General features: G+C 29.7%; 1 protein-coding gene across 1 annotated transcript; it reads left to right on the forward strand.

Annotated features, from left to right (window-relative positions):
* Nucleotides 1–7,663: 7,663 nt before the first annotated feature.
* On the forward strand, nucleotides 7,664–11,571 carry LOC108858677 (photosystem I chlorophyll a/b-binding protein 2, chloroplastic; the record flags this gene model as incomplete). Its single annotated transcript, XM_056985826.1, is given in 5 exon segments — nucleotides 7,664–7,703; nucleotides 8,425–8,550; nucleotides 8,648–8,950; nucleotides 8,953–9,122; nucleotides 9,216–11,571. Coding segments are annotated over 5 exon segments (657 nt in total), but the record flags the coding sequence as incomplete, so codon positions are not given.
* Between the last annotated feature and the right edge of the window lie 1,402 nt (nucleotides 11,572–12,973).

A 12,973-nucleotide genomic window follows, 5' to 3' on the forward strand; every position in this document is an offset into this window, starting at 1 on the left:
TTGTATGAATTTTGACATCTATAATATTATTAATTTTCACTTTTAGATTTGTTTTAATTATTTTTTTTTAAATTGCAAAATTTAATTCTAATAAAAATAATTTAAAAATGAAAAATTTAATTATTTATTTAATTGAAAATACCGACGACATATGGTTCGTCAGAAAATACTGACGAACCAAGTTCGTCGGTATTTTCCAAGGATTTAGTCCGTCAGTATTTTCTGACGAACCAAGTGTCGTCGGTATTTTCCGAGGACTTGGTTCGTCGGTTCTTTCTGATTTCCGATGAAACATGTTGTCGAAAATGCTCTCGGAATGTGGTCGCAAGTTCGTCAGTATATGGTTTCTCGGTATTCGTCAGAAGTTCGTCGGTATGTCTGACAAAATTCGGACGAAATTGAAAATACCGACGAAATGATACCGACGGACGGTTTCGTCAGAAATTCGTCAAAATATGCCTATTCCGACGACATTCTGACGAATTTGTCCGTCAGTATCCCCATGTTTTCTTGTAGTGTATTAATTATACACATGGTTTAAAATTAGATAATATACATATAATTGCAAGAAAAGTGATTTTTTGCTCACTTAAAATGCTTAAAATGCATGTCCAAATTTTAGTTTCATGCATTAACAAAAGCTACAGCTAAAATTTTAAAACAATAATCAAATTAGTGTATTTTATTTTTAAGATTTTATCTTCAAATCATTCAATATATTAAAAATAAAATATCAGTTAAGTAAAATTTATATTTTTAAAAGAAAAAAACTTGAGAAATGAAGAAGTTAATTTTTTTTTGCAAAATCTAAATATCCGAAAAATCGACCCGAAATAACCGAACCCGAACTAAAAATACCCGAACCCGAACCGAAGTACAGAAATACCCGAACGGGTTTTATACTCCTATACCGAAATACCCGAAAATCCGAAATACCCGATCCGAATCCGAACGGATATCCGAACGCCCACCCCTACTTGTAATTCTTTAAAAACCAAAAATAATAATTTGAAGATCTTAAAAAAGGGAATATGGGGAAAAAACAGTTTTATTTTATAATCACATCTGGTAGTCTTGTAACTGTTAGGTTGTATTGTTTTTCAAACGGGTTTACACATTTAAGAAGATATTCCACACAGCAGAAAATATGGACTATTCTTGTGATTCTGTGTTGGTATCGGTCGAAGTGTAAATATCAACGAATTAGACTATATTTATAAGCTGATTTTTTTGTTATACGTATTTGTTGTGACCTTGTACGTGCAGTAGGCATGTTCAATTTATGATAGTTTTGCTGAATAGATTTGTTTATAGAAATGTACTTTCATATGTATATACATCAAAATGTGGCTGAATGTATCAGGCTGGAATGTTAAAAATATTTAATTTAAATTTGAAAATCATGATATTATGCCAATAGATGTTTAAAAATTGAATGAAATCTATCCTGTAAAGGAAGAAAACATCAAGTCGAGTAAAAGCAAAAGTTAAAAATGAAGAGAGTAAAGAAAACGAGAGAAGGCCAAGGGTGTGTGGTGGTGGGTCATGGACACTTAAAAGAGAGGGAATAGAGATGATTAATAAAGAAGAAGAATCAGTCTTTATCTAGACCCTCTCCATTTCGAAAACGATATAAAGAAAGAAAATCAATTGTTTAACCGAGTGGTGGGCCGAAGAGAGATATAGGAGACAAGTCGTCGGTGGTAATGATCCTTCCACCAACCGGCAATGGTTCATGGCTCTACTTTGATCGGACAAATGTCGTTTTAGCCGGAGTTGATACGAAACTAGCCACACTTTAGGTTTATCAGTACTAAAATCGTATTTTAGATGTTCAAGTGATCGTATGATATTGTAATCTAATAGGGTATTAAATTCTGACCCACCTTTCAAAAGACAGATATATTTATTTTACTTTTTTGAAATTTAATTTTTATATTTATTTTTTCTTTGTAATAATATTTATATTTTTTTATAGTCATATTTATATATAAATATTAATCAAAATCTATTCTAGTCAACTTTATTTTTAAATAAAAGAAGATAATAATTGAACATAATTTTTCTCAATTGGTGATGATATTTTTTAATAATATTGATGTATGAACACATTCTCACAAGATGCATTTCATACAAGTATGGCTTGTTATAGGAGACTCTAAGACACAATAAGAACCATAGATAATTAAATAAATTTGATACTCTTGGTATATTCATGAATCATGAAGTTGTGTGTCTTACTTTAATTTTCTTTTTATTTTATTTTTGTTTGAAGTTGATGTCTTAATTAATTTAACAATTTCCCCCGCTGAAAACCAGCAATCTATGATGTCTTATTATAAATTCCACAAACCGTAAATGATTATTCTTTGTACTATAGCATTCAGCTTTTGTTTCTAGCCTATGAAGAACTTCCACGGAAACGCACAAAAATTCAGCAAAACTCATAAAGTATCAACTTTGAGCTCATTTTAGGGTTGCTATATTAAAATTTTTCAATGTCGTTTTGACAGTAAGTGGTGTATTATATTGAAACATTGATATTCAAATAGAAACCTCTGAATCAATATTTGATAATAATAAATACGATACATTAATTAAAAATTAGTTTCAAAGTTAAAACTGATTCAAAAGTAGCATCCCCCCCAAAAAAAGAGAGAGAGTGAGAGAGATGCGATATTAAAGGCGATTAGGGTTTCGTCGTTAGTGTTTCCGCCGTCGGTGTGACCTCACGTCCGCCGACGAGAACCTTCTTACTCCCTCCTTTTTCTTTCTACCATGGCTACGACGGTGATTGCTCGGTTTTTATCTTCGATGGGTCCGGTCCCAGATCCAGATCCAGATCCAGATCCGCCTTTCACCTTCCTCTCAGATCTCCTTGTTGTGGCTCCACCTCCAGAACCTCCAGATTCTACTGGCTCTCGAAGATCTCGTCCTGGCTATAACGGTTCAGTTCTTAAGTCTTCTGGAGTGAAGCTATCTACTGCTTTGTGCAGTTCTCAGTCTAGTACTATTCTCGGGGAGAACCCATGGTTACCTTTTACTGGACCCTTCACTCCTTACACCTAGCGTTCGGGTTTGGGTTCTTCAGTCTATTGGAGTAAATCACATATCTTAGAACTAGGGGTGGGCAAAAAAACCAAACCGAACCGATTGAACCGAACCAACCGAACCGAAACCGATTCGAACCGAACCAAAGTCTATTATCAAACAGTTAGGTTTAAGATTTTCCCAACCCGAACCAACCGAACCAAACCCGATCCGAACCGAACCACGTTGAACCGAACCAAACTAAACCGAACCCATAACCAATGTGCATATAACAATATACAATATACTAAAATGCTAAGACTAAAGTTATTGTTAATTTTATTAAGGATTTTTTTTAGTTTTCTATTTACTTTAGTTAATTTTTGTTTGATGTTTATAATTTGTTAAAGTTTTTGTTTCAGTTTTACATTATATTTAGTTTACATAGTTTATTTGTATAGGTATTATTAATGATGTTTTTTTAATTTTCTATTTATTATAGTTAACTTGATTTGATTGTGCTCTTATAAATGTTTTGTGTTTTTAAAAGTTTTTTTCGGTTTTATATTGAAATTAGTCAACATAATTTAGTTTTTTATAATCGTCAACACGATGATTTTATGACCATGCGTTTGTGTTTTAAAACCGAACCGAATTCAAACCGAACTGAGTTCAAACCGAACCGAAACCGATCCAAACCGAACTAACTATGGTTTACTTTGGTTGGATAAATCATTGAACCGAATTAACCAAACCGAACCGAACCCGAACCGAACCGATAAAATAACCGAAGTGCCCACCCCTACTTAGAACCTTGCCTTCTGTTAGGTTTTGATTTTCTCAATTCGAGTCTCTTTTTACTCTGGAATGAGGATGTTGTGCTTTCTTTGCAGCTCTTTTTACTTCAGTTTGAGGATGTTACAGTCTCTGTGAGTTTTTTTATGAAACTTTATTTACCTCAGTATGAGGATATTACACTTTTGTGTACCAGTTCTTTAGCTCAGTGTGAGGTTATTTGGACCTTTGCCTTAGTGGTATTGGTTATTTGGACCTTTGCCTTGGTGGTATTGGTCTCAATTGTTTTAGGGTTACTCATTTGGCGAGGATGGTGCTCTTCACAGCTTTCAGACTTCATAAAGTGGGGTTTTATTGCCTCTGAGTTTGTAGTTGTAACGTCCCCAACCTATCATGTTAAGATCGTGCCGACTGTTTCGGTGAATGGAACGTGATTTGAAGCTTAAAAAGTGGAGGTCTTGGGTGGTTTATCTGTGGAAAGGGTGAAGCCCCTGACTCCCAAAGCTCCTCTATTAGCTTGTGTGCAGGCTCGTCCCTTGGTGATGAAGATTTAACAATGCTTGAAGCTCTTCAATCAGCAATGACTCATAGACTCTCAAGTCTTCAGTTATTTTTGGACTCCACTGTCCCTTTCTCTGCCATGCGTTCATGGTTGGATTTGATTAAGATCACAAGTTCTCCTTGCAGGAACCTTGTCACTCTTTTCACTTCACTATCTTGTTGTTTAGCTGTTGCTTTTATTATGAATGTTGTATCCAGACTATGTTCTTTGTTTACTCTGTTTTGAGAGTTTATGAAATGAAATGAAATGAAATCGTTGACCAAAAAAAAAGTTAAAACTGATTCAAAATATGACACAAATAGATAAAATAATATATAAAAAATCTCATATAAATATAGAATTCCAATAAAATAGAAAATTATTTATATATATATAATCTATATAACTATGATAAAAATTAAATTATTTATTTTATATTCACAATTATCTGTATATTTTCTATATATTTTAATAATATTTAGTAAAATTATATGTAAATTATAGTTTGAATTTATAAAATTTTATTAATGTATATACAGTAAAACCAACTATTTTAAAAAAAAATTTACATTTTGAAATTAATAAATCTAAATTGTTTTTTTAATCATTAAATCATTATAGTCTTAACATTATTAATTTATATAATTTCACTGTATATCATATATTTTCAAGACTATTTAGTTAGTTTTACACGAGAATGAGATGTAATACACACTTACACATTACAGTATATCAATACACATTAAACAATTTTGCAGACATAATGTAACGAGTTTCAAACCGAACCTTGATCATAACCAGTCATGAGTCACCGAACATGCATGTTCTAATGTATGTTACACGACAAATACACAAGGAATTTGTCAATTACAGTCGGTCCAATTTATCAGACGAAGAAGAAAAAGAAGCTCTAAAACGATAAGGGAAAGGTATGGATCATCGAGTGTCGATTAGGAAATGTTGTAATGAGGCCGAGACAGTCACATGGCCCTCTCGCTTCTATGCCTTTCATCTCATCTCCAATCTATCCCACACTTCTCATTGTCCTGTCACTGTTTAGTTTTTGGTTACTCACACCATCTCTTTCTCTAGTCCCATCATGAACGATACGATTATACTTGATTGACTCTTTTTCTTGTTCTTTTATAAACTAATTTATACGATAATCCCCAACATCATGATCCAATATTTGATTTTTTTCAAATGATGTTTTGGTGGAATCTGAGGTTCAATCATTACTTTATTTGCAACAGAAAAAAACATTTAGATGCTGAAAGTCACGGCAATAAATATTTTATTACACAATATTTTTTTGAAGAAAGATTTAAACTCATATTTATTAAAGAAATTACAGTCGTAATTCTTTGATAAAATATGTAACCTACTGATGGATACCGAATTTTCAAATGGACCGAAAGCAATAGTTAATATTCACGTGGCCAATAAAAATCGAACTGAGAATTCAACGGTATTGGAATTATTTTTCAAATGCCACTACTCCGGCCCTCTTGATTTTTATTTGGCAAATCTCTAAAATAGCACTTTTTAAGTTTTTGTCATAAAAATATCACTCAAAAAATAAAATGACCAAAATAACACTTTTTTGTTTTGAAAATTTTAATATTTTTTTTTTTATTTTTAAATATTTGAACACATTACTAAAACCGCACTCCTTAACTCTAAGCCCTAAGTCGTAAATTAATTAACCCAAGAGTTATAAATGCATATTTACTCTTTAATAAAACTTATTTTGGTCATTTTTTTCTTTCTGATACTATTTTGTGACAAAAACCTGGTTTAGTGCTATTTTTGTCTTTTTTTTATTTTTTTATTACACGATTAAATCAATTATAATTGAATAGTACGATCAAATCTTTAATTATTGGAGTTCATGTATGTAAGTTTCTTCTCAGTTTTCAATTAAAAAAAAAAGAAAGTTTCTTCTCAGTTCGCAATTTTACTTAATTACATATATATATTCCCTGAATAACATGATTTGTTGTGTTGCTTTACATGTGTAGTGTTGGAAATAAAAGTAATTAGGTAGTGCAGCCTTATATGTGAATGATAGAAGAAAACAGTGTTCGCTAAACAGTTTGTTTACAGATGTGTGTTTCACTGTATTGTTTCCTATTAAGTAGGGTAGTTTGAAAAAGAATTATATGTATGCATCGTTATAAAAAGATTTCGTCAAATTACACAATGATTTTCATAGAAACCTAATAATTTTGCTAGTAACTGTAGTAACAGGTGTCGTCTTGTCTTTATCGTAAACGTCGCATGGTACCACTTCATGTATTTTTGTCCTTGGACCATGGTACCACTCCATGTTTTCATTTGTAATCTCATGAGAAAATGGAGTGCATTGAATTTGTAGAAGGTACATGTATTACATCAGGTCCTGAAAATATAAAAAGTGAAAACCATTGGGATATTTTCTTGACGCCCCATAGCTTTCTCTTAACTATGGCCTTTTTTGTAACAACACTCTTTTTTTTTTTGTCATCAGCATAAAATACATATTCTCATCCGGTCTCTGAAAACCATGCCGGTAACTCTGCATCCATGTGGACAACAAAAGACGGTTGTGTCCTGACACTGCGTGGTAGACGATCCACCTGCATATTTACTGTCTTGGTACATGAATAATCTTTGAGTTGATGAAGCCATCTTTGAGGGTCTTTATATCTTCCAAATAACTTGTAAAACCTGGTCATTTCTCTGGTTCCGAAACCATTTTTACCAATTGTGAACAATCCGTTGCAAACGTAACCTTAAACAGACGCAAATTTTTCATATTTTCTATTGCCCATATCAGAACCTACACTCTTAACTGGGGCTTTTGTATTATTTTCTGCCCAATCATTTGAAATACTATTTATCACTTTTTTTTTGGTGAAATTCAGTTAATAGTAGCTATTTTGATATAGAGAATCTGAGAGCACAATTATCAATGAGTTTTCAATATTTTAGTATCTCATGCATCTCAACACAAAATAAAGTAAACGAGTATCTTAAATATTTAGATATCCCGTCAAAAGTATTTCAAATGAGATACTTAAAACATTTTTTGATAGAATATCTAAACATTTGAAATACTCATTTATTTTATTTTGCGTTAGAATTCATGAGATATAAATAACCAATGGGAGACCTCACTTCGATGATCAGATATGCATAACCTAGTTCTGTCATCATAGAGCTTTATAGTTTATACATCATTCTTTCGTTTCTTCTTCTTCTAACACTTGAGTCTTGAAGAAGAAGGTCAAACAACGTCGGGAATAATGGCATCTCTTTGTGCTTCTTCTGCCATCACCTCCATTTCTTCTCCAAGGTAAGCTCATTTGCTCTCTCCTCTCTGATAAAATTAACTTAAGGTTTCTTAAAAATTTAGTTTACAAGGCTAGAATAGTGATCCATGTAACGTAGAAATTGTATCGGTGACGTCCCTCTTTTATGATTTGAGTGTGCATGCATGTGTGAAATGTAAAAAGAATACTGATCATTTAAGAACAACGGTTTACTGAAATTTAACCTGCACTTCCTACGGATATATTTTGTTTCAAAAAAATATTTAAAAATATATAATAAACTATATATATATATATATATATATATATATTAACAATTTTTGATAAATGTAAATAAATATTATTTTGAAAATTGTATATATATTGAAATGTATTTGTGATGAAATTTTACTAATCATATATTCAAAACTTATTTTTTATTTATTTAAAATGTAACACCATATTAATAATTTAATTTTAAAATTAGTTTCATATGAATTATAAAAAACTATTATTTTTATAAAAAGTTTGGATTCTCAAAATATTTTATGTTAACGTATTATATTTTTGTTTTAAAATTACTATTTATTTTGTATATAAAAAGTTAATATGATAATTTTTAAAAGAACGGGCTATACTATTTATTTTAACAATTAATTATCCAAAAATACATACAAATATGGCCTAGATTAAATTGGTAAAAAGTAAACAATAATTTCATAGTAGAAATTGATTACTTTTATCGAGTGTTCCAGCTGTTTCCAGATCGCCTGCGTCTGGGCGCTGTGGCAGCAGATCCCAATAGACCAATCTGGTTCCCTGTAAGCACTCCTCCAGAGTGGCTCAACGGTAGCCTCCCTAGTGACTTCGGGTTTGATCCTCTTGGTCTTTGTGAGTGTTATTTATTTCTCCATATGCTTTTTATTAGGTTATTTTCATAACTCGTTTAACCTAATTAATATTGACAAAGCGTATATGCATGTGTCAGCATCTGACCCGGATAGTTTAAAATGGAACGCACAAGCAGAGCTAGTCCACTGTCGGTGGGAAATGCTCGGCGCTGCCAGGATTTTTACACCGGAGTTTCTAACCAAGATCGGTATCCTCAACACGCCGTCGTTTTACACTGCCGGAGAGCAAGAATATTTCACGGATAAAACCATATTGTTCGTCGTTGAGCTCATCTTAATCTGATGGGCTGAGGGACGTAGCGTCAATACTGATCCAATCTTCCCAAACAACAAATTGACGGGCACAGACGTTGGATACCCGGGTGGGTTGTGGTTCGACCCACTGGGTGGGGATCCGGTAGCCCGGCTAAGCTCAAGGAGTTGAGGACAAAAGAGAACAACTATGTTGGCAGTGATGGTGCTTGGTTCCAAAACAAATTTACACGGAGGACTGGTCCTATTGATAACCTTTTTGCACATCTTGCTGATCCTGGCCACGCCACTATCTTCGCTGTAAGTGCGATCCAAATCAACTTTGGTTTTGGTATGGTCTGAGCTAGACAGTTGTTTATTGATTAGCTTCTGTCTTTTTTTCTTCTTTAACAGACTTTCACACCCAAGTGAGACGTCAAAAAAGGGAAGATCATGTTCGTATTGTATTTAACTGATTGAAATAGTGGTCGAATATAACACTGCTCTTTTCCTGACTAAAATGCTCATAGCTTGCATTTACATGAGAGTGGATGTCTTCAATTCATTGTTGGTTAAATCAATCTTGCGAGAATGAAACACATTTCTAGTTCTAACAAGTAACAGCTGCCATTTACAATACAAAGCAAAAAATAATATATCATATGGATACTCAAATCAGTTGATCAAAAAAAAAGTATACTCAAAATCTATAATGCAGAAATATTTTAAAACCCAACCTGACTAATTTAGGTATATTGAATGATGAATTTGATATGATTTGGTTTTCAATGGAATTTTTTGATGATTATTGATAAAATAGGAAAGCTATCTGATTTTAATTAAATTACTATAAAAATAATTTAAAACTATGAGACTTTAATTTTTATGTTTTTACTTTTTAGCTAAGAAATCTATACTATTAAAAAGAATCATTCTAAAAATATACAATAAAAAGTTGTTAGACCAATGTGTAACTATTCATTATTTTTGATCCTATTATTAATTATTCTAACCATACAAAATTTTAAATATTTAAATAAATCATATTATTTATTACTCCTTATTTCATGTGATACAATTTTTTATAAAATACTTTATCACCTAACATTATAGTTGTTATGCAATATTGATATACACCATATTTAATTCTCAATGTAGACTTACAACATTTATGCATTAATTATAAAAATGATTATATTACCTAAAATATAACCAAAAATTCAAATTCAAAACTTCAAAAATATATTGTAATACATAAAACATATCTGAAATACCCACATATATGTAATATGCACAAAATATTTCGGATACTTTGGATATCCGGATTCGAATAGATATTTACATGTCCAAAAACAAAAACCCAATAGGTATTTTACTTCATCTATGACCTGAACATGTATTTCCATATTGGTTTCATTTTAGTTTTTGGATCCGAGTAAAATGCATATACTTAAGAAATAGTTATATAAGAGTATATATACATAATCTCAAATAAAATAATTTATAATTATATAATTTTAAACAACTTTCTTCATCTGATATAATATGATTTTATAACATAATAATGAACAAAATCCCAAATACTAATTCATATTAATTTTTTTTTTTAAACTGGCTTCTATTTGTTTGTTGTTTCAATTATAAATATCTAAACATCTAAACATTCGACTTTGATACTTCAAAATCACTAGAATTTCTAAATTATAAATATATGTAATAACATCGGATGTTTAGATGTTTTTTGAAATTACCAATCCAATAATATTGAATTTTAAACAAAATTTTGAAAAGAGTTTAAAATCAATATTTGAATAATTATTAGTATAAATCACTCAAAATTCCAAAAATATATTTGTAATACATAAAACATATCTGAAATACCCACATATATGTAATATGCACAAAATATTTCGGATATTTTGGATATCCGGACTCGAATAGATATCTACATGTCCAAAAACAAAACCCAATAGGTATTTTACTTCATCTATGACCTGAACATGTATTTCCATATTGGTTTCATTTTAGTTTTTGGATTCAAGTAAAATGCATATACTTAAGAAATAGTTATATAAGAGTATATATACATAATCTCAAATAAAATAATTTATAATTATATCATTTTAAACAAATTTCTTCATCTGATATAATATGATTTTATAACATAATAATGAACAAAATCCCAAATACTAATTCATATTAAAATTTGTTTTTTTTTAAAAACTGGCTTCTATTTGTTTGTTGTTTCAATTATAAATATCTAAACATCTAAACATTCGATTTTGATACTTCAAAATCACTAGAATTTCTAAATTATAAATATCTGTAATAACATCGGATGTTTAGATGTTTTTTTTGAAATTACCAATCCAATAATATTGAATTTTAAACGAAATTTTGAAAAGAGTTTAAAATCAATATTTGAATAATATTAGTATAAATCACTCAAAATTCCAAATTGAATATATGTAGGAAGGCGAAAATACTCACTAAAGAAACTGTTTAATCATAACTAGGTGACCGACCCGCATCCTGTGCGGATATAAAAATATTGTATAATATCGATTGAGTTCAAATGTAGGAGAATGTGGAACACGTGAAAGTTTCAATGCTGAGACATGATTTGCGCAAATCTCCAAGATGCAGTATGTGTGGAATTTGTTACTTTTTCGGTTCGGTTGGTTTGTTTAGTTCGATTTTAATATTTTTTTTCAACTGAAGTAAACCATATTTAGTCTGGTTCAGTGTGGTTTATGTCCGGTTTAGTTTATACTTGGTTCGGTGTTTTTTTTGATCGGTTTAATTAGGCTCTTTGTCGTTTAATTTTTTTTTTCTAAATTATGTTTTAAAACATAAATTATGTACACATAAACTATGTGAACTAAATTCAATATAAAACTGAAACAAAAACTAAAAAAGTCACAAAAAGTATATAAGAATAAAACAAATGAATGTTAACTAAAGTAAAAAAAATCAACATCATTAGTATGTTTTTAATAAAAGTTAACTAATAAAAACAAATGTAAGAAAAATATATAGGAAATAGTGATGTATTAAAAAAATGTGATAAAAATCTCACAGGTATCACAATCCCATAGAAATCTGAAAAGAAAATGTGATAAATCTTTTAAATATAATCCATAAGTAATATAAAATAAGAAGAACAATTATGAATTAAAAAAATCCCATAGAAACCTGCAAAAAATTGTCATATTTTGTTAGCAATTGTACAATATAAAATAATTTGATAGATTTCAAAATTTTATTGAGACTTACCTTGTTATTAAATTTGCATATCGCTATTGAAACAGACTGAAAATGGTTTGTAGTCAACTACAATTGGTCTTTTGTCTGTGTTATTTATCTGTTAATAGAAAAAAACAAACAAATGTAAGAATTTATAAATTTAATTTTTTATCTAATAAAAATACACTAATAAGTTATTATTCACATCCCTTAGGTGTCTTATTTATATATAGTCTACCTTCCTTTTTTCTTGTGTTATTAGGGGATATTTTCATAATAAATAACGAAACAGTTCAAAGAAAAATATTAAAGTCATATTGTAATTAGATGATTTACAATAAATATGATATAAACTTGTGCAATTAAATCATATTCAAAATAAGGTAAGTTTTTAAAAACGAATTAACAAATTAGAAACATTAAGGTAAATTGCATTAAAACGATGTGATAAATATGATTACTTGAACAGGTAATCTGTGTTCAAAATAAGTTAGGTTATTAATAAACTAAAAACATAAAGGTAAATTACATTTAAACTATCATTGATTCATCATCAACTTGCGGAAGTAATCATAAATAAAAGAAGTTATTTTACGCGAATTAACTAATTAGAAACATCAAGGTAAATTCTTTTTTTAATATCCATATATATATATATATATATATATATATATATATATAATGAAGATAATAGTTTTGGGCTTTTCTAAATTTCAAATCACCAAACACATTTAATGCAATATCACATGTATATAGTTCCTAATAAATGACATAAAAAAGAACAAGAAATTTACTTAATAGACATATATTTTAACGAAAATTATATTTTAAAATTTGTCAATTAAATGTATATTAAAAAATACTTCCTAAAGAGAAAATTTCGTTTAGAATTATATATAATAAAAAAATTTAGAATATTTCAAATT

The sequence above is a fragment of the Raphanus sativus genome, chromosome 5 (assembly GCF_000801105.2).
Source record: "Raphanus sativus cultivar WK10039 chromosome 5, ASM80110v3, whole genome shotgun sequence".
Taxonomy (NCBI): Eukaryota; Viridiplantae; Streptophyta; class Magnoliopsida; order Brassicales; family Brassicaceae; genus Raphanus; species Raphanus sativus.